The sequence below is a fragment of the Falco punctatus genome, assembly GCF_963210335.1.
Source record: "Falco punctatus genome assembly, chromosome: 10".
NCBI classification, from domain to species: Eukaryota; Metazoa; Chordata; class Aves; order Falconiformes; family Falconidae; genus Falco; species Falco punctatus.
In genome coordinates, this window is record NC_137590.1 from 22,892,843 (window position 1) to 22,916,522 (window position 23,680).

At 36.1% G+C, this 23,680-nt stretch overlaps 1 protein-coding gene across 1 annotated transcript in view; it reads left to right on the top strand.

The window, feature by feature from the left end:
- The window catches only part of SLC17A6 (solute carrier family 17 member 6), an 83,074-nt gene that overhangs the window by 37,166 nt on the left and 22,228 nt on the right, over positions 1 to 23,680 (top strand). Inside the window, exon 12 of the mRNA XM_080405446.1 lies at positions 22 to 23,592. Coding sequence (XP_080261572.1) covers positions 22 to 354 — 333 coding nt within the window. The 3' untranslated portion in view covers positions 355 to 23,592. The remainder of the gene's footprint in view (positions 1 to 21; positions 23,593 to 23,680) is intronic.

The window sequence follows — 23,680 nt, forward strand, 5'->3', positions numbered from 1 at the left end:
TTAGCAAATTTCTTCTTACAGACACGTGAAGAGTGGCAGTATGTCTTCCTCATTGCCGCTTTAGTTCATTATGGAGGTGTTATCTTCTATGGCATATTTGCTTCAGGAGAGAAACAACCCTGGGCAGACCCTGAACAGACAAGTGAAGAGAAATGTGGCTTTATTCATGAAGATGAACTTGCTGAAGAGACAGGGGACATTACGCAGAATTATGTAAATTATGGTACCACCAAGTCTTATGGTGCTACAACCCAGGTCAACGGTGGCTGGCCTAATGGTTGGGAGAAAAAAGAGGAATTTGTACAAGAGGAAGTACAAGACTCATACAACTACAAGGAAGGAGATTATTCATAACAAACCTAAATATTGGTTATATTTTGTAGTGTTTGTGATTAAATTCATTGTGATTGTTTGCACACAGAAATAAAATGTGGTATAAACATGTAAACACATATCAAACAGGAAGGTCTTACTGTAAAAAAAAAAATACATCAAAGTGCAATCTGTATGAGTTGTGACATGTCATCACTTTCATTAGGTTATATTTGTTCTATAAACATTAGAGTTTTAAGGGTTTACTGGTCAAAACTATAGAGGCAATTAGATACTTGCAGTATACAAGAGCTAAAACTCATAACTAAGGATTAAAGCACAACTAAGCAACCAAGTTGGCACATCTAATGCTCTTTTCAGAAAGCCAAAATTACTTGATCATTAAAAATGCACTTATATATTTGTTACACTGTATTGAAAGAGATTGTGTTAAATACACACGTTTACTCAGTGCAATGTAGGAATTGTGTGTTTAGTCTAAGACAAGAGCTTTCTTAACAAAGAAAGGCTGAGTCCTAGGCGTTTACAGAGGATTGATCCAGTTCCTTTAATGGTAATTGTGTCAAGCCTAAAGAAAAAATAGGACATACTGTATGTTTATTGTGAATACATGCTGCAGGCTACTCTGTGATAAATAAAGGAGTTATTTAGAAGTTTTATACTGAATGTTTGGGCACAAATTCTTATTTCTATTCTTTACAGAATCTTAAGAAATTATGGGTGTTGTCATGTTCTTCCCTGTATTTATCAAGTAATACAAAACCAATATGTAATGTTAAGTCTGACTATACATGCAGACTGTCAAATCCCTTTATTAAAAAACAAGCTTTACTATTCTATTCTTTGCAGTATATGCCAACTTTGTACTGGTGACTTTAGAGAGAAGAAACCCGATATAACCTAGAAAAAGATATAGTCTTTTACAAAATTCCAAAGAGAAATTTACTATGAGCAAGTAGCCCTATGAAAAAGGATGTATTTGTTTTGCAGAATATTTTGAAGCCAATAGAAGAAACAGAGAATAATTTAATCCTTATTCTTCCCTTAATAGCTTTCATATTTTTACACACCGTGCCACAGTTGTATACATAGATATAAGTTTATTGAAGATACTGTAATTATAGAAAATGTTGCTATTTTAGAAATCCCTGAAATAAAAAATGTATTTGTCTTTCAATTAAACCTAATAATAATGGACACTGAATATGAGTAACATATAAACTCACAATAAACCAAAGTGGTAAATAACTAGTGTTGGGTTGAAAAAAGCCAACAAGCATCACGCTTGTCTTTTTAGCGTAACTCAACAGTGACTGCAACATTAGTGTACCAAGCAATAAGTGCAATGCATTATGAAGTGCATAATCTTCTAGACTATATATTAACCTTCATTTAGCTTGTTGTATATATTTGGGGTTGTTGGGATTAAACCAAACTGAACCAACTGAAGTTAGCAACACCAGACCACTTCTTAATACTCTAAAATGACAACAATGATCCATTTCTTAATTCAATCAAATGATTATTATTGTATGTAATAATCCATTCTGGATTCTTGGTCTGTTCATTGTATTGTGCTAGTGATTGGAAACCCTGCTACCGCAATATACAACTTGAGGATTGTTTCTTCTCCTTTTTTTTTTAATGCAAATCATACCTTGACCTTAAGAAAAAAGTATTTTGCTTTGTGCCTCAAAGTGATGTAAAATGTGACCATAGCTTTTGCTGTGTTTAATGAAAAAGATGTGGACTGTGTCACTTTTGTTGCTGCAAAAAGTGTTAATAAAATGCTCTATTTATCCTTTTATATAAAAAAGGACCATTGTAGTTTCTTGTCATTTTTTTTAGATGCACTTTAATATAGATGACTAATATTATAGTAACAGCAGAACAAATTCTGCTACTGATGTGGAGATAATATGTTATGTCCCAGCTGGGAGCTATGCTGAATACCCGATGTCCTTCATTGTCTACTCTCTCCTCTCGCCATGCACAGGTGTGTGGTGGGAAAGGTGCCTAACTCCAAATTGTTGTTCCTCCTCTTATAAGGATGGCTGGAGTAGGTATGGAAGAGAAAGGAGCAGAGGGATCAGTGTGGCAGCCAATGCAGTGAAACTGAGAAACACAGACTAGTCTGTGTTAGCTAAAGAGCTGGCATGGATCAGCATTCTCCAAAGAAAATGAAAAGCATCACAGACTGCTGTTCTCAGAATTTCTTTCCTTCCTTGCTCCTGCAACAAGACTCCTTAACTGAAACATAATGTTACTTTCCCTCCATCTTTAGGTAGACCATATGGAAATCAGTAAATTCAAGAAAATCTGTTTTAAAACTAAGTTTTTTTCAAACAAAAGTTTTGTTCTTCAGTAATTTTCTTGCACCAAGCAGAAGAATGTAGAAACATCAAACTGAACAAAAGGTTGCAAAACACTAGACAGAGCAGTAATGGGCCTCGTGTTTCTCACCAATAGGCTAGTTGTCATGAGATGCTGAGTCAGGTAACACACAAAGTCACTGCTAATTGTTTTGATGGACTGGTGTGATGTTGCCATGGAAAATTCCTGAAAGATTTAAAAGTGGGATAAATAGGGGTTGTAAAAGTACTCTTGTGTTTATTGCGGTGGACAGCTCAGAAAATGAAAACTAATTAACAAAATAAAAATCAATTCTTTGCTTGCAGTTGGAGTTGTTTCAATAATTTCCTTTCATTAAATAGAGGTAAATTTTTTTTTTCTTATTAGCTTGACACCTTTTAATTACTTACAACAAAAGAGAGACTTTAATGCAGGTATTAGATGCCACACTGTTCAGCCATGCACAATTCAGTGGGAACTCAACAATTGCCTTTAAATGCTACACCACTCTCAGATCCTCCACATGCTCTTTCTAGCACTCTCCTGCTTTGACTCCTTTACTTCCTCGTTAAATCGCAGTGCAGAGGAATACATTCTTCCAGGAAGGAAGAGGAGCATGACAGTGTTTAAGATTTTTACTTCTTCACAGACTCCTATTCACAGAAAAATACAGGAACCAATCATCAGGAACAGTACTGAGAAAGAAGAAGGGGGAATGGAGAAAACAATTGGGGTCTTGCAAAGGATGATTAAGCAAAGACAAGCAACGAGAGCTGGATCTGTGTTAGGGAAAGGAGCGCTGAGGGAATGTGACCCTTCATCTAAACTCCTATACCTCTTCTCAGTAAATACATTTATGTGTCTCCCTTGTTACTTCATTTTTATAAATTAGCATTGCTAAAATATACCTCTTCACACTCTTTTGAAATGTGCCTTTCCTTGCCAGCGATTTCTCTTCTGTGCTCCGATTGAAAGACTAGCTCCAAAGACGTGCCACACTTGTGCCGCACAGTGTTCTTCTTTTGGAACTCTTAGCAGCTGAAACCATCCCCATTTATCAGACTGATAAAACCTGATAAAAACCTGATAAATCAGTTTACAGTCACTTGATCATTTTGTCCTGCCACCTGTTTCTGTTCTCTTCCCCTATCTGGTACTCTCTGCTCACTTAATATGTTGAAAAAAAAAAGGAAAAAAAAAAAAAAAAGAAAGGAATTATTTCTCACATTTTTATTTATCAGTTGGTTATTTTTTCAGTGAAGAACAATAAGTAAAAAGAAGGGAAAGAATCCAGGCTCCATTAAAATAGAAAACCTTTGAGTTTAGACAGGATAGAATACACCTCAAATGTTCACCTTTATGTCCTCAAATGATTTCATATAGATAGTATCACTTAACCAGTGACAATTTTTTAAATATTTGAACCTGCAATGGTCAGATCCCTGCTGTTAGCACATGCTCTTTGTTGCAGAGATAAAGCTATCATAAAGCACTCTTTGCTTTCAGAAGTGATCATGAAATTCAATGGACCAAATTTCATAGAAACACTTTTCTATGGGGGAAAAGAAAGCCTCAAGGTAAAGTCTGAATAACAGTGACAAAAGAACATCTGCAAATATGAATGAAGTCCTCTTTCAGCATGAAGCTAGGAATAGGAATGAATGTGGAAGCCAGAATAAATGTCACAGTTCAAAGCTGTAATGTTAAAAAGATAACATCACAGTCTTAGTTGCTGCCTCTGAAAGATGAAACGTTTTGTTCTTTTCAGGATAAGCTGTGAAGGAGTTTGAAGGCTAGTCTAAGTCTAGATTAACTACTTAACACCATTTGATTTTGAATTTTTCTGTGTTTTTTGCTTGAATAATTTTCATCACACTGTGAGATTTAAGGCTAAATAATCAAAGGACCTAGAACTAGTTAGATATTTTAATTAAATAGCTATGTATGTCATCTCTGATCCAGGTAATATGTCTGATGATCCTATTCTAGCTTTGCTTAACACTTTTTCATGCGGTTGTAACCCAAAGCACAGAGAAGAATGAAATGTATGATATATTTATGTATATACCGAAGCCTGTGTACTTAGTTATACCGAGGTCAGGTGCTTAGACAGTGTCTTCCATGTTTGAGAATTAATGTTACAAAATGATTGTTTGCAAATGCCTCCTTGGTAAGGCTTTTAACATTATTAACATAGAATCCTTGAAATTTTTGCTTTAGGTCAAGTCGTGTTTTCTCAAATGCCATGGGTGAGGCATAGAAAACAATATAAAGTAAGATTCTGAGCAATAGTCCAACCTCTGGCATGCTCGTATCTATCAGGAAGCAATCAGAGAATAAGTATAAAAGGCAGATGTGATGTCAAACATAAAATACATTAGAAATTACAGGAAATAAAGTGTTGTAGGAAATTTAAGGAAAAGCTTATAGAAGAGTTACCAAATTTCCTCATGTCTGCTCATGGCAGTAGTGAGAAGAACAAAACTGGGCATGAAGTCCTAAGTGATGATATTGATGACAAGGTGTTGCTTGTACCCTGGGGATCAAATGGCAGGTTCCATGCACAAAGAATAGAGAATGAGATGCACATTTGACATGGACAAACAGTACAGCTATATCTTGTTTAGCAAGATTCCAATTCATACTAAGTAGTATGAATTCATTCATATCTACTCTGTGACACCTTGAACACTAAATGTATAATTTATACATGTGTAAATTTACTTCCTTTACTGCTTTTCTTACAGAAAATACAGAGATTACACGTGCCGTTAGCAATCTAACAAATTAAACTAGTTAACTTGATCAGCAACAGGAAGAATTTTATTTCACATCATAAACATATGAGAAAGGTACCAGCCATCCACACAAAAGATGGTTGTTAAGATTAATCCAGTTGCAAAACTTCCCTTAGAACTGAACATGAATAACATTAGAGTATTCTTCTAGATTTGTATATACATACACATACATGTCCATAAAAGATGCACATATATATGTACGTAATAAACAGATATTTGGAGTAGTATTAGGAGAGAAATCTTAACATACACAGAAAGGTTTTAGTTCTCTTATGACCTGATCAAAATCCTAATGTATCCTCAGCAAGTTCAAATAGCATTTACATAGGTCTCCTCTCAAAGCCATTACAACCTACAATTAACAAGGACATCAGCAACAAGTAACAAAAAAATTAAATTGTACATAAGGAGTTTAGTTGGCTTTGTTCTCTCTAAGATCCTGAAGTCTGATAGCTTGAGGGAACATCAGAACAACAACCTGAAAAAGGTCTGTAAACCTGGATGGGGATAATGGCTGGAAACATTTGGTGTTGTATTGCTTATCCTGACACTTCCACCATTACATTTTCCAGGTCACAAATGTGAAATAATCTGTTATTTATTTTCCCTATAGCAGCAACTAAGTATTTAGTACTTACTTAAGCAGATATAATTAAGTTTCATACTATTTCTAGAGGTATGAATAGCCTAATAATATTCCCCAGTTTAAGGGATCTTCTTGACTTCAGATTGTACTTTTTCAAAGGATCTCGAATCTCTCTGGGAAAAGAAATACGAAAAAGAACTTTCCTTGAAGAATGGAATTTCTTTCACTTATGCAATTAGTTGCAATCTTCCTGCCAGTGTTCTCAAGCTTCCTGTGTATCACACACTGAAAAATCTGAACTGATTGAATAGGACATGCACAGTAAAAATGATACCAGAAAATGCTGGACTTATTATTTCCATGCTATACAGGTGAATAACACATGCACTGTATAAATGTGTCAAGGTCCGCACAAAACAGTGTCTGGTTTAAATCAGTGTTCAGAAGATGCAAGTGGATGGCTGGATGTCCAAGGATCCAGAGAGAGGAAAAAATTTCTCATGTTTTGAAAAATGTTTGTGTGATACTAGGAATTGTATCTAGAAGAATCCAGAAACATATATGATAGCCCTACTCACTTCTCTCTACCTTTCTGTAGCATGTGGGAAGGTCAGCAAATCAAAGAGAAAGGTCACTATTATGCCACAAACAGATGTAAAAAAAAAAAAGCAAAAATGATGCCTGGAAACAAAATGAACTAGATTAGAAAGCATTTAAAAAGTAAAGGATAGCATTGTTAACATTGGAAGATTTTCATTTAATTAGAATTTGTCTTTTATAATCAATTAAATGTGCCAACACTGCATAATTGCCATAGATCGCCATGAATTCAATAAGTTTGTGAGGGGTGTATGATAATTTTCTTCAAGATAAACATCAGAACAATCAACAGAACTGCTTCCAGTTTTAATCTGGAAAACTACAATGTTGTTTTCTATTTTGCAAATGTTGTTTTGTGGAATTAAAATTGAATGGAATGAAGACAAGGTCAACTAAAGCTCAACTTTTTTTCCCAGCTGTTTTTCTGTACAGTTATGTCTGATCATAGGATCAATAAAGCACAAACTGCTTACCCTGTATGGATGAAGCACCAAATTAAATGTGATGTATGAAAAGATGCCTGTGGGCACGTACCCATCTTACACAGAAAATCCCACGGCAGCACTGTAAGCTGAAGACTGACCATCTAAGTCTACCTCAGGAGTCCTGAAGACAGTTACTTCTTGACTGGTAGCGTGATGGTGTATAATAAGAGGCGACTATGAGGAAGTGGACTGGCTGTGCTTTGTGAGCTAGTATTCTCCATTGCATGAAGATGCAAATCCCAATAACTGTTGACATATGCCATTTAATAATAAAAATGTAATAATAATATCAGCCTAAAATCTAAAAGAAGAGCTAATTCATATAACATGTATGTATACAACCAAAAATTTTTCAGCTCATTTTAAGCATTTGAAAGTGAAATACATTAAAAATTGAATTAAATATATTAAATATTGCTTCAAGAAACATCTGGACTTTTCTCCCTGTTTCTCTTATATCTCTATCGTATCTATCCAATTTAAACCAGATATCTCTTTCTTTTTCAGATATGGTCTGGGTCATGCTGAGAAGCTTAAAATTTGACTTTTCCATAAATTAATACATATTTCTTGTCAAATCAAATAATAATTTTTATATACTGAACACATTCAGTAATGAATGGGACAGAAATTAAAATCTAAGAAACCAGAATTACTTCTTTAGGCCAATTATTTCAAAGGACTGTTTGTGTGTGTGTGTGTGTTTCACATGAGTAAAAAAAAAGGGTATATGTTGAAAAATAATTTACTAGTTAATTTATGTTCTTGTCTTAGAATATCCTTTCTAGCCTAGAAGCGTGTTCATACAATGCCAACCTTATTGCACCTGTCATTTGCTGTTTATATTACTAAAAGTAAATACTCCATGGTTTATTTAGAATAAAATCCTTTGGGCCATCAGTGGCTTATTTGTTCTTGTGCATTAATTTGATGTCAGAGGATGGAAAAACTACCTAGCAGAAGACATATAAGCTGGAATAATTGCTGTAGAGTTGCAATACCAGCAGTATTTAGCATTTAACTATTGGCATGATTTTAAGATCTACTCCCTAACTAATACTGTAATGCAGAAACCATGAAACTTTAAGAACTGGGACCTACCCTCTATCCAAACAACTGGTTCTGCTCCCTACAGGGGCAGTGTGTTTTGAAGACACTGACCTCAATAAAAGGAAGATAAACCAAGTTTCTCAAAATTGCAACTGTCATGACTGTGACTGAACACTGTGCTATGTAACAGCCACGCTGCAAGCATTGACCTTCTGTTCTGGAAGAGCCACCACCAGGTAGCAGATTGTCTGCGGTGCTGCTTCTCACTAGATTTCAGTCTGTATTCCCATTTCACAGAATGGAAAAACTGAACTAGAGAGAAAGCCCTAATTATATTTTCCTCAAATTCAAAGCTGCTGGCATTAGTTCTCTGTCAGAATGCAAGCTTTATCTTCACAGGACTTTGCAATGAAAGTGGATCAGCTCCAGGGTAGTGCTGGGCTATGGCTGCTGCTGCAGTGAATCACAGCTTCAGATATAAGCCTCTCATATTCCAGGCAAATGTTCAAATCCTTCTGTCACTGAGTTCATCTTCTCCAATCTCCTGATCTGTTCTATTTGCTTAGCACAAGTTGCTAACAGTATTTGAAGCAAAGAGAAATGATGTCTTTGTGCCACAGAGTCGAAGTGGGGAAGGTACAGCTCCTGGTTACCGAGGGATGTATCCATGCCCGCCTGCCATGGTGCCCAAATGCCAGATGTTCCAGATATTCCGGTTCCAGCAGCAGTTAGATGTGTGTTAAGGTGTATTACCTAAGTTTCTGTCAGTAGTGATAATGGTAAGTCACACAAGAAAGACAATCCCATAAAATAACAAATGAAAAAACCTAGAGGCATTATGTCATCAGAAAAAAACCCATACCTATTTGACTAGTAAGTGAACCTGGAGGCACTGCTTGGAAATGCTTATTTCCTTTTTTGTTATTGATTCATTTAATCTTGTGAATCTATCACTTTAAATTATGTTATAAAAATGAAATAGTGGATCATATATAAGTTGATTAACAGCAACATGTTGGTAACGTGACTTAATCATTCCTGGTGGGATTACTATTTCTTTTCTTGATTCTTTAATTTCAAACAACTTTGGCTTTTCTTTTCAGCAATAAAATCACAAATCATGTAATTCATCCTGGGATAATCTCATAAAAATAATCACAAAGGTATACAGAAAAAGGAAAGTGTGTGAAAGAATAAGACAGAAAAGAATCCCCCAGCTGACAAAGAGGAGAGATTTAAAGGTCACCATCAAAACAGGCTGCAAATCCAAACATCAGAGAAGACAACAAAACCAATTAGCAAAATTGTGTTGTTGATGTTTGAAACGTAACTGTCTTAACAGAGTATAGACATGTTACATAACCAAACACTTTTGGGAAATCTCAGTTGCTTTCAAAATAAAAGGTCTATGTAATTTTTATTAGGAGCTAAAGATTCTTTAAAAATGATTTTTGATGTGCATATGTTAGAGTTTATATGGACAAAAAGTATTTATAGTGTAGCTTGAAGCCTGACACCCCAAAGTGTGACTGTGCTTCATTTGCCTGAATCAACATCCTAGGACCCACTGAGACCCTGTGCTGTCTCCAGTGAAATGGTGTTGATCTCCCAGGGAAAAATGCTGCAGCCCAGCATTTCATTTGTTGTGTGTGACCATTAATTTAATTTGTGATTACTAGCAAAGTACAGGAAGATATATACAGATGAATTATTGATCTGCTTTTGGGCACTAATTAGAGCAGGTTTACAGTTAATATCTACAGCACACTTTATCCTGTATGCAATAAAAACAAATTTAATTTGTCCTCTGCTGTTCTTGTGATTGAGTGTATGAAAACAAATCTGCATTATATTCCTAATAAAGCATTTGCGGCTTAACATTTTGGTTTGCAGACATCATTCTCCTTGTTCTATATCTGTAGAAAGAACAGAGATTGTCAGTACACAACTCTGACAGAAGGCAGGGCTGGCGGTAAATTTAGCTGTATGTTAGTATTTGCTTTGCAGCAGATAAAAGGCTTTACTAAGAAAATACAGTCAAAATGAAACCCCAGACATTTTATAGTAGTAAAATAGTGATTTAGCATACGATTATATACTGATAATGCCTTTCTGCTTTTCCTTTCTTCTTCCCCACCTCTCTGAGGCTAGGTTATAGCATTTACTACCATGTGGCAGCAAAGCTGAAGCTCCATTGAAGGCTTCTGCTGACACTGTACCCCTGTTGGCTGAGTGGGCAGCGCTGCCACAGCAGTGCTCCTTTCTTCCCTTCGCCGTGGGAAGCAATTGTTTCAAAGAAGAGCTTTGGCTGTAGGCAGTTTAAAATAAGAAGCCTGATTGCCTGTGCTGCCAGCACAAACTTCGTGTCACACTTTACCATTAGGATTTGATCTCAGGTTTTGAGTAACCCATAATGGTGCTACACTTCCAGGTAAGCAAAACGAGACTTAACAAATCATCATCTTTCAGCAGGATCCTCTCTTACCAATTCATTTTTATACTGTTTTTAAAGGCAACATGTTTCAGATGATCCTCTACTCTAATATGACAGAAAAAATGTGACATAATCTATGTATTAAGTAAATCAATAAAATGAAGATGTATACCTGAAATAACAGTTCTAATTTCTTTATCTTTGTTACTTTAAAAACTCTATTAATACTAATTATATTCACATTAGGGTTTTTGCATTAACATTCACAATTACTTCACTGCTTAGTATTGTTAGATTTTTTATACCTTCAAGAACAGAAAATAATTTCTCCTTTTTCTCTTGAGGCTTAAAAGCAGGTTTAAGTCCACAGACAGAGGAGTACATTCATCCTTGTAATTCCTCCTGCCTTCTACTGCCTCCAGGTGATGCTCAGACATCAAACCGAGCACATGCAACACACACGCACTAAAAATTCTCGTACACTGTATGTTTATATGTATATACATATGCGTGTATGTGTATAAAGATTAAACATTACAAAACCAAGTATTAACAGTTAGAAGACATAAGAATTAAAATTTGCTTGTACAATCCTAATCTTTTCTACATATATTCTGAAACAATGCACGATGAACCAATGTATTTTTCCATGAGATCACCATGTCACTTAGTACACAACTGATTAAGATAAGCTAATGAGCAGCTATAAAATATGTTGTTTTCTCCTCCTTGTTCAATGTTATCACCCCACTTAAATCCTGATTTGAAGACAGGAAGATTAATTTCCTCATTTACTCTTCAGTAATACTCATCACTACAGTGTTCTAGTGCTTCAGACATTGATCCACATTTCCTCAGCACCTATGTAACATAAAAGGGCCTTGATTGCATGCTTAGGTAGAGAACTAGATAAAAAAAAATAAAAATAAATATGACTAATTAATAGGGCACAGATTTGAGAGTATTTAATCCCAATTTTTCAGAACAATTGGTGATAAATGACACTAACTAAATTTATAATACAGCCTCCTATATCAGGTGCAGTTACAAATGCTCTAATGCCGTATGTATTACCTGACCATAATCAGCCTGTATCATCTCACACTATCCTCTCAGAAATAAGAAATACATTTATTTAATATCTATGGGACGTTTCATTTGTTTTGTTTAATAACTTCTTTAGTTTCAGTCTAGAAGTTTTGGAATAAGAAAAAAGGAAATCAGTTCATTGGGATACTATTCAACAGTCTCAAATAAAACATCACCTCCTTTGCTAGTAATTTGCCAGCAGTCCTCTGCCTTGGTCATCACACATTTTTCAAGTAAAGCAACAAGTCACTTCTATTTATCTACAGAAACTGTTTTCTGTGTAATGAATTAGTCAATGATCTTATGAGAACAGTAGTGCCTTATTCCCAGCCTGTGTTCCTTTCCTCACTCTCCATCAGCCCAGATCTGCAGACTGCAATTACTAGTCCCAATCTATTATCTCAATTTCATTTGATTCCTTAGTCCAGAGGATGATTTGCATAGCAAAATTGTTGTACCTAACCTACCCACATGCCAACCCTTTTAAATGGATGATAAGAGCAGCCATACTGGTCTACATCACCCATGGAATCTTTCTCACAGGGATTCTCCATGAGCTGGAACCCCATTGGGATTTATTTCAGTGCATGCAGATAAATATTTGTGCATTTAGGTATGATGAGGTGGTACATGTTTTGCTAAATTTCAGTGGAAAAATACAACGATTGTACATACTACTCTGAAGCACAAATCTTTGAAAACATGCTTTCAAAAATTTCGAAGTATTGCATATTGATTTAATTGTCTAAGCTACTAACTATCAGTTTCTGATAGGTTCACTTCTTATTCTGCAAAAGAATGTCGTTTTGTCATGTATATTGCAGAAAGGGACAGATATGGATGGGATATGTTGATAGTAACAAAGCAACAGGGTTGCAAAGAGACAGACATTTGGTCAACTTCGGTGGAGTAGCTCTACTGTCTTCAGATGATTCAGGCCAGTTCAATACAAGTAAGAGCATCCCCTATACATCTGCCATTTAAATTTTGGAAGATTTCATTATGTGCATTTTTTATGAGTTAACACACGTTAAAAAAAAAATCCAGGCAAAACTCCAAGAAACAAATCAGTTCGTAAGTGAATATAATGACGCTGCTGAGCTACTTGATGAAGGACTTCTATCTTCAAATATATGAGTTATTTTTCATAGCTATTTACTTCAAAATCAAAACCTGTATGTACTTTAAAGCAAATGTAGAAAAAACTCTCCTTCAACAGTCATGTGCGAATCATGTGCAGTTCAGTCTAAAAAAGGCAACTCCACAAGGAGCCACTAGAGTATAAGAAATTTCACTTTGTAAATTCATGAGAAATATAGTTAGTCAAATCCAGACAATGAATTATTAATGGTTCTGAGTGAAGGGGGAGAATTGTACATACCGTACAACTGACAAAGAACACTTTGGCATCCAAATACTGAGAAAAACCCCGAATATAAAATAAACAGTAGCTGACAATATGAAAACATTTTTCTATCTCAAAGCTGCCAATCTAGCGGCGAAATATATAGTTTGAAGATGTTGTCCTTTATTTACATAAAGAATGAAATGCTAGAGGCATGAATTATGTCATCAATCTGTCTCTGGTATTTCTGAGTTGCATCCCCATCTTTTAGTCAGTAGTATCTGCTTGTCTAAACAGCTAGCTTTAAAGAGGAAAAATTGCCATCAGCTACATTTTTTGAGTACACAAAAAACAGCAGTGTGGCTACTGTATTAGATAAAAGAAAACAAAAGCTGGCAACACACTGTGCCAATGGTCAAACTCTCAAAGTGTAGTTGCATACTTCTAGTTATTCCTACTTTTCCATACTTCTGACATGTGTATCACATCCTTCATTTCTGATTCCTGGAAGCTGCCAATCTACCCACTCTATGTCAAGTTGATTAAATATAGAATCATATACACTAAGGACAGGAGTTTGACATGACAACTATTATGATTTCCCTTTCAACAAGCTGAATTCCTTTCAAGATTTGCAGACCACATTGGTATGAAAAGAAATAGTTGTCTGACCTGAAATTTAAATACAATTCAACATCAAATACGTCAAATGTATTGAGTTTCACTTGTCCTCTCCAACAAGCACATGTTCCCCTGTATCCTGAAAGGTATCCTAAACCCAAATCTTTCTCCCTTTTCTCTGTTTCAAAATCTTACTGTCAGGACTCTGGCATAAAAAGGTCTTGCAAATCCATAGCAACCTAATTTTCAATCTGCATCACCAAAAATAAGTGTGCATGCGTGGCTTCCTCCACCTTCCCCCGGTCATACGGTCTGCTGACAAATTCAGTATTTGGAGGGGAAGGGATTAGTCATTGGAGCAGCAAGGAAGAACTAAGGATTCCTTACAAAAGGAGTGCCTTCAAACTGTGTGTCTGCTACTTATCACTCCCTTCACATGAGAATTCAAAAATACTTGGCATTTTTTATGGCAAGTTGCAGTTTTGAAAATAAAAATATAATAATGGGACCTCTCTGAAAGCTACCCTGTGGTTTGGAATATGAATACTGGTCCAACTGGAGGCAGATTGGAGGCCAAAGTGCAGACGAAATGGGGAGGGGTGTAAGGTTATTAGCTTTAGACATGTGTCTCCAAAATATATTTTACAGATCTTCACCACATAGCTATGCTGTTTTATTTACATCAATTCCTTAGTTTTTGTTGGGTGCTTTTTAAAATAGACCATATATAAAAACATCGATTTCATAGTCATTATACACATGATATAGCTGAAATAACATTTAGCAATATTTAGAAAATATTAAGTCTTTAGATAATATTGTATCTTTCTGTACATGTACAATACCATTTTTCAAGGATCATTTGACGTACTTTGAACTCATTTTGCACACACAATGTACACAAAGACAACATTGCTAAGAGCTCTAAAACTATTTCAAATTTTGCTTTTTGAATTATTTGAAGACCTAATTTATTTGCTACTTAAACGGCTTTTTTTAAAAATACATTTTTACATGTATTATATATTGATATTCAGTAAAAGCTTTTACACCCAGAGAAACATTCTTCTATAACTCTGAATATGCCAAGAGGTCCCTGAAGCACTCAGAAAAGGATCAATACTGCAGAAAACATCAGACACATCCAGCTTCCTTTTTCTCCTTAAAGCATTAGCAAGTGTTTTATGTAACTTCATGCTAAAAAACTTCACATAATGTCACGACCCCTGAAAATTCAGTATCATATCTGGCAACTTTCAAAAGGTATGTGTAAGGCTACCTGAGTGGGAGGAGAAGATAAATATCAGTAGATTAATAGTAATATCTTTTTCTCTAAATAAAATTCAGTGCAAGTCTGGAAAAAAAATACATTGGTAAGTATTAGAGACACTTGAGTAGAGCCAGCTACCGTGTACAGCAGACACTGTCAATGTAACTAATTTAATCACTGGAACTAACTGAAGAAAAAACACAGTTAATTGTGGTCTTATGTAAGGAGTGACATCAGTCAATGTCTCAGTACTGGAAAATAATGCAACCTGTGGGGCTTTTAAATCTGGCAGGTGGCAGACTGTGATGTTGGCAAGGAGAAAAAGCAAGAGCTATTTCATTTTTAAAGTCAGAATTCTCTGTTCAAAGTCAGGAGAGTTCTAATATTTTTTTCTTTTTCCTTTTCTTTGCCCTCTGCCAGTTTGGCATTTACATGGAGTCAATTGTTCTAGGTTCAAGTCTGGCAACTCTGGAACTCCAGCAATTTAAATTTTATTATTATAATTTATTTCAAATTGCAGATTTGTGCTAACCCTGACACAGAACGGTAATACAAGCACAAATCACTGTCAATGCAGCATTTATAATAATGGTTTTCCTTAAAGGAATATTTGAGAAAAACATAAGTAGTCCTTATGTCTTTATACTACTTTTGGAAAGTCTTCCTTGGGAATGTTTTCTGTTATGCAACTTGCTCTGTTATGTGAAATGGCTGGTCATTTGGCACACATTTTGAAGATAGGATGTGGAATATGCCGGGCTGAGAGACCAGCAAAGGTACTGGTGTCCAGTGACCTGAGTTCTGTGACCATGCAGGACAGCTGATTCACTTTTCTGGGTCCACGATGGTGGGAAGAAGAGCAGATAGCAAAGAAGAAAGATGTGTCTACCTTACAACTGACCTAATATTTAGTTTTATGATGATGACGGCAAAGCTGCTGATTGTTTATATGCTACCTGAGTGATCTCAAAGACATCTTCATAGAGAAAAGAAAACATGATGCTCTCTTACAGGTAGGAAAATCCAAGTACAGTGAGCTGAAAGGACCAGGACACATTTATCTGATAGACCACTGGCAGAGCTAGCAACAGAACGCAGTTTCCAGCTTTAACGTACTATTGAACTATGGCACCCTTTTGGTGAAGAAATAAAAACCAGGCACATATAGATATACTTGGATTAAATGGATTGAACTTTGATTAATTTCAGCACAATTAAATTCTTAATTCTGACAGAGCACTGGCTCATTAGAGTCTGGAAGTTGTGGCTGAACTGCTGGAAATGGCACAATTCTCTACTCTCATTTCTGTAGACAGGACTTCTGTAACACCAGGCTGTGGGCACTGAAGACATTCAGCAGGATGTAAAACTAAGCCATCATGTTTAGCTCTAAATAATTTGATGGGAAAATATTTCTCTATTTCTTTTTGGAGGTTCCCTTCAAGGGCATAGACTTGTTTTTCCACTTACAAAAATTCTATTGTTCTTCTTTAAGCAGTGAATTGCAAGAAACAATATTTTACTGGGCTTTTCAATAAACCACTTTGAGCTTCTTGGCTTTGCAGACATGCAATGAATGAGTAACAAATGATTCTTGAAGGATCAGAGGAATTGGCAGTGAAGGAGATTACATGCTACATCCTGCTGCTATCTTAGCAGCACTCATGAATAGGTATTCTAGAGAATTTAGATTATTATTATCTATTAGAAGATAGAAACATTAGAACTATATTACTACAGGCATATACATTTCTAAATCAAACTATTATCTCCTAAAAACTAGCATCTGCATTTCAGGTCTACACATCTCAAAATGTAGCATTTAAATGAAAAATGTATGAGCAAGCATAGTAATTCTGTGTGAGGAAATTAAATTTTACTGAATTTTCTGCATTCGTATTTCTGAAAAAGCTTTAAACACTGCTTATATATTTTCCTTAAGGATTATCAGTCTGTGAATTCCTTTCTTGGAGAAATATGTTCATTTCTTCCCAAATGTTACAGAAGAATACAAAATGCCTGAGAGTTTATCTTTCAGATAAATGAGCAAAAGCGACTTTTTCTTGCTAATTCCCAAGTATAAGCAAGTATATTCCTCCATGCCATAAATCACAAATATACAAGAAGTCCAACCAACTTTCCAACAAAAGATGCCTCCTTTGGATTTAATGTATAAAATATAAGCATTCTATCCTAAGACAATGACAATGCTTTTACCACCAGTGAATGACTGAGATACACAGACCAAGGGCAGCTGCAACTTGTGTTGCCAACAACTTATGCAGCTTTTCTTACCTTTTCATTGTGCTGTAGTAGAAAATGCATACAGGTAGTTACCATGGTAATTCCTGCTTCACATGATAATCACAAGCTGTTGTAGAGATATAAAGCATCTTCTTAAAGAAGCATGCATAGGTGCACATAGATCGCAGACAAGAAATTTTAGAAAAACTTCCTTGTTCAGTACATCTTAAATGAAATCAAATGGGAAAATGTTAGCACAGAAAAGATCATGTCAGGACTTCCCAAGCTAGACAACTGTAACATTGAAACACATTTGCTTGTTAATAGCTCAGTGGGCACAAAGGGTTAATTAGATTTTAAAACCTTAGGACATCAGTTGCATTACTTTCTTGTACAGTGCAAAGACTATTGCATATACTTTGCAAAAAAATCATAAAAATATTTTTTATTTTAATTCTGTTTTTAAAAAAATGATTAAAAAGAATTCCTTTGTAAAATAGACCTGAAAGCACTCAATAGATATGGTAAGAAGGTATCTGTATGCATTAAACTTATGTGGCCACACAGAAAGAGTAGAATTAATCTGATTTTGAAATTCTGGTGGTTTTTTTTTTTTTTTTTTCAAATATGGAAGTAATGAGCTTCACTGGTTAAATGTGTGGTTTAGTCTTTGGTCAAAACCTAAACACCAATGCCTGAAGAAAATATCCTAGCTATACAAACAGGAAAAAAAAAAAAAAAAACCAAACCAAAAAACATTTCAAGCTTAGGAGTGTGCCCTAGCCTCAGTTTCTGCATCTGAGAACAGAGCTCTCTGCTTTTAGAGCAGCTTGTCTTTAACTGTGAAGCAATCCCTCATCAGACAGCTTTCTCTCTGCTCTCTCAAGTTCTCATTTAGGCTGATCTAAAGCAATGCTTGGTGTGTGACTGGGGAAGGACATGAAAGGATGGATGAAATACAAAATGATTCATTAAAAGCTGTTTGCTTACAGATGTGGGGGTAGCAAGGTGAGAAGGCGAAGGTAGTGTACCCCTCTCTCATCACCTTTCCTATTTCACTAACACAACTAGTGAGTTTTTGTGTGGCTTGCAACATGCAGAGCAGCAAAGCCCATTAGGCAGCTTTGTTGCTGTTCTCTGCACAATAGAGACAGACAGAGCTGCTTCTTTTTCTATTTCACATCAATTACAACCTGTGACAGTGATTTTTCACAGAATCTTTCTGCCCATTGGGCCAGGCATACAATAAAGTGTGGGCTTAGTATAAAAGCCTGGCCTCTTCTCCCTTAACAACCATAGAGAAACAATTCAATACAAAAAAGCTGAAGTGATATTACCACTACTGTCTACTACCAGGATTTATCACAAATTTGAAAGTACTGAAAATGAAAGTAATCCAGCTGTTCTCTCCTGATGGTCCAGTGGTTGCCTTTTAATTCCAATCAGCTCCACAGCCAAATTAACTAAGTTTACCTCATGTCTGTACGTCTGATGTTTAAATCCATCTCTGAAATCAGCATCCTAGACTTCTTAAGGTCTAGTAACAACTCTATAGCAATTTTGAATGTATTTTAAGAAGGGAAAATATTAAGATTATTTTAAAAGCTACTAAAATCTTACACAGTGAATCACAACACTATACACTGCATTTGTGCATTCCACATGAGTCTACTGCTGTTGTCAGGGCTTACCCCACATAATCCCAGTTAAGAGCAGTGGTGATGAAATTCCATCACTGTAAAAGCCTAGGGAAACTTGGGTTTTCTCTCTGAGTGGAACCAGCATTACTTAAGTAGTCTGCTAGACACCCTGCTCTTGACTCTTCAAGGCCACATAAGTGAAAGTTAGCATCTGGATTTAAGCCAACACATGTGATGAGCCCAGGTGTGATAGGTTTGGTGTGAAAGGGCTGATGAGTAACTAAGTTTTTCACTTTTCCTCAATTTTTAGTTAACTTCAAGGAAAAAACACAAAAAAAGGGATTGTAGAGATAGTTGTGAAGTCCAGCTGAAAGACTGTGGGTAACTTCTAGTTTGAAAGCCAAGACTGGTACTCTTTGTCAAGTGAAGACAGAGACAGAAAATTAAACCAGCTCTAATTAGGGATAAAAATTAATGACATTTGATTCTGAGTATAGGCAGCTGTGCAAGGAATGGAGAACTTCAGCTTCTACCAGCATCTGACGACAAGGAGGGGTCATAAGCACTTCACAAATGTTTTTTCCAGCTTTAGAAATGTTTTTCTTTTCACAAATTTTCTTTGTCTACTTTCCATATCAGAGCAGACCCTGTTTCTCCTGTTCATTGCCATAAGCTACTTACAGTTAACAAAACTTAGTCTCAGGAAAATGTCAAATATAATGAAAAAGAAAGAGGAAAAGTTATAAAAGAGAGAAATTTGGCAACAAGTTCTCCTATGGGTCACATTCTCACAGGTTCGGCAAGTTCTTCTGTTTCATCCACTAAAAAACATGCTACCACCTCACCTGCTTCTGCTGCTGCCACTGCTGCTCTGGTTTGTGTCACCATGGTATTGTCCATAAAAAGAACACCTCCTAAAGCACTGTATAATGTCAATGCCAGTTAAGAAGGTGGAAAAACAGCTTTACTCTTGAAAAGCACCTAAAACGAACCACTGGAAGTTTACCCTTTTTCTTTCTTTACCATGAATCAGATCATGAAAGAAATGGAGTGTAAGAACATTGATGAAGAAAGAAGAAACTATTTATTATTGTAATGTGATGTTCAAGGATCATTTTGAGAATATTAGAATATATGATGGATCCAAAACTGGAGTAGAGGTCAGAAGAGAAAGTTTTGAAGTCCTCTAATATGAACTCCATCCAACACTGAGAACCCTGAAGAAAGAGGAAATGCCACTGATCTGGCCGTTAGATATAATCAGTACAATGGGTGTTGTTCTAGCTCGTGGAAAGATAGAGCACCACAACTTAACAAAATAAAAATTGAGGTTATGATTAAACTAGGAGATAGTGGGAAAGTGATAAAAAATAACAGAAGGCATGTCAGAAAGTTTAAAATATTTTTTATTAAACTGCCTGTTGATTCTGTATGTTGACAGCAATTGGTTTACATCTAGAGCAAAGCCAATTCTTAAAAGAATGGAAACACTCACCTATCAGCCAGACTCCCACACAGATATATCTGAGAATCTCCACGGAGATTCCAAAGACACTTTAGATTATAACTATCATACTGAGACTTTAAAATAAGCCACAGTGAACATTAAGGTACTAATGACTGTGGGGAGAAAGTGGTGAAATATTTTTGTTAAAAATGAGGGTAAATGGGACCCTCCATCCATCACTAACTGATATTTATGAATATATTCTCTAGGTGTAGAAATCTGCAGATCTGATTTATCTCAATATCCTCCAGTGGTAACAGGAATCTGGGGAGTGGATGAAGCCTGGGACAGTGTAAGATAAGGACTAAATTACAAACTCATTTATAATTTATAAAACTTAGATCAGCTGTCTAGCTATCAGACCGCTATGATCCTGGGCTACCTTTCTGCATGGATGCTGAGAAGAGAGCTTAATACTTTTAAGATGAAGCTTCACCATTTTATGGAAGTGCATATGCAATGTGGTTTTCCGAATAGCAGCAGAGTACATATGAGGGTTCACAAGTTTATCTCTAGTCCTTGCAACTAAGGCTATTTTTAAAGGACTAAAAAATACCTATGGGAAATATTCTTAATGCAGGCCTCTCAACATCACTTTACATCCACAATATGATGCTGTTAATATTTTTTTTTTTTTAGTAAGCTGGATCCTGTTATAGAGATAATAGTCTTTGGTTTTCTTTTACAGTGAATTCCTGAGGCAGAATTGCTAAGAATGAACCATTTGGCTGAATAAAGGTTGCTCCAAATGTTACTGACCTAGTGATTGCTACTCGGCCTGCTAGTGTGTTGGAGCTGACACAGATGTGTCTATTTGGCTTTCGGCTCCAGACCAAGCATGGCGATACCAGGCAGTTTTCCATAACAACTCTTTCAGACTGACAGGTACAACATTATCTGTTCACTTTTTTCGCCATATGTTTTCTGGTCATGAAAAAAAGTTTTTATTCTCTAAATAACCAAATGACTTTCAAGAATATCAAAGAGTCTGTGAGGATCAAGATGAATCATTTGACACACACGTATTTCAATGAACATGTGGGTGGACTCCAGAATGTTTTATCCTTACTGCTGTTAACTTTCAGGCTACAAAATTATCAGGTATCAAAATTATGTCATTGATTCCACAGAATCTTCACTAACAAAATCTGCCAGGCAATGACTAAAGAATTATTCTGAGATCTGGAGGATTTAAATTGAGCCCCATGTTAGTATATAGGCTTCCTGTGTGATCTCGTGCATGTTATGGAGGTCATTCAAATGTGATGCAGAAAATCTGTGCTTTCTCCTCTGTATGGGGTTATTTGTTTCCAGTTCCCTCAGAACAGTTGTCTGGTCATCAGGGAACAAGGCTTGGTTTGGGCACAATCTTTCAACCCATCTTTACTGCTGGTTCCACATGCAACGAAGGATTACGGAAGAACACAAGAATAACCATACTCGTTCAGAGCACAGCTTACTGCTTTGACTCCAACAAGAAACAAATGTGAGCACCTATGGAAGAGTACAAACAAGGCAGGTATATGCAGTATTTCCCCTGTTAATAGTCTCCCATCCTCCAACAATTTTCAGCTTGGAAAATTCCCAAAGCCTGCTGGTATTTGTCTAGTAAGTAATCCTCAACGAATGTCTCTTCCAAATACTTAAGAGTGCCCTTTTGATGCAATATATTTTGTCATCCAAAATGTCTAAACCAAAGAATTTCACAGGTCTAATACAACTCCTTCCCTTCTTGTTTTGGTGGTGTTTTTTTTTTTTTTTGCTTGGGGTTTTTTTGTGTGTGTGTTGTGTGTGTGTTTTTTTTTTTTTTTTTTTTTTTTTTTGTCAGCCTCTACTGTGTTAAGTTGATGGTCCTGATTTCTTGTGCTGGAAAAGACAAATGACAGCTCACCACACTACTCATGATTTTGAACTTCTGTCTTGAGTAAGTTGTCTTTATTTCCATGTTGATGATTGCTAGCCTACACAGTCATCATCTGTATGGAAGTAATTCCATTCTCTTGAATTCCTTTTCTTTGAAACTTTTCCTTGTGAGGTCAAAGGACCATAACTGTCCGTATCTGGTGTCAGCAAACCATGGATATATTCAATGGTTTAATGCACCTTTCATTATCTTTTACTATTCTAGTAATTCTTAATGTTTGATTTTCTTTTTGACCTTTGCTGAGCACTGGACATAGCATGCATCTCTATAGTATGACTCCAATACCTTATGGTAATGGTCATCTCAGGGGCCACCATGTTATATATGAAGGTAGGACAATCTTTCCCGTGTGGAACACTTTACACATAAAGAAAACCTAATTCTCATACATAGTTTATATATAAATAATTCACTCCAGAAATAGTAACACAATCAGTGTCACATGGAAAAGAGATCAGATACCTAATACCTACTCCACTAAATAATTAAATTTTTATATTACTTATTGATTGGAAATAAGAAACATGTCTCATTCTTTCTAACTTAATGCTATAACTAGGCTGTAGGCTCTCTCCCTCGTCTCAAACATGCCTTGTCTCTCTTTCAGACCTCCATAAATATTTAATTGTTCAGCTCACTGTAGGACAGCTTCAGGCGGGAGGGACTGACAGCATATTGTTCCACAGTATTTTGCTGGCTGATGACTAAAACCAGAAGGAAGGGAGGGAGAGAGAAACAGAAGGAAGGGGGAGGGAGGGTGGAAAGGGGGAAGTGGGGAGAGAGAGAGAAAAAGGAAGGAAGGAAGGAAAGAAGGAAGGAAGGAAGGAAAGGAAGGAAGGAAGGAAAGGAAGGAAGGGAGTTAACATTTTTACACAAGAGAGGGAGCTAAATTCAAGTCTTTAGCCCATATTAGTCCTTGTACTACTGAGTTATCAGGTAAATTGCGGAGCACCTGCTTCTTCTATTTTTTTGAAAGAAGACTGGCCTCACCTCAGAAAAAAGCCAAAATGTTTGATTCCCAGGGATAGTTTAGGACTGAACTGAGAAAAGTACCTGATCAGTATGCCTGACATCCTTTCAATTCCCGGAAAGGAGATGATTTCAAGCTATGTCTCTCTCATCTTGATTTCCTTTTGGCATTTTACAGTTCCTTGGCCAGTACTCTAGCTTTTGCACAGCATATTGTCAATAAGCCTGACTTTGCTTGTGTTGTGCCAGGCCCGGGGGACTTTGGCTGTGGTTTCCAAGCAGTGGCAAAGCAAATGAATCTGCCAGGTGTGGCATTATGAGACCCAAGGTCCCCTTGCCACTGTAGTCTCTAACTAACTGAAAATCAAATAGATTTAGGTTCAACAGTCTGAAGTCTGATCTTCAATGTTATTAGACTCCTATTAAACAG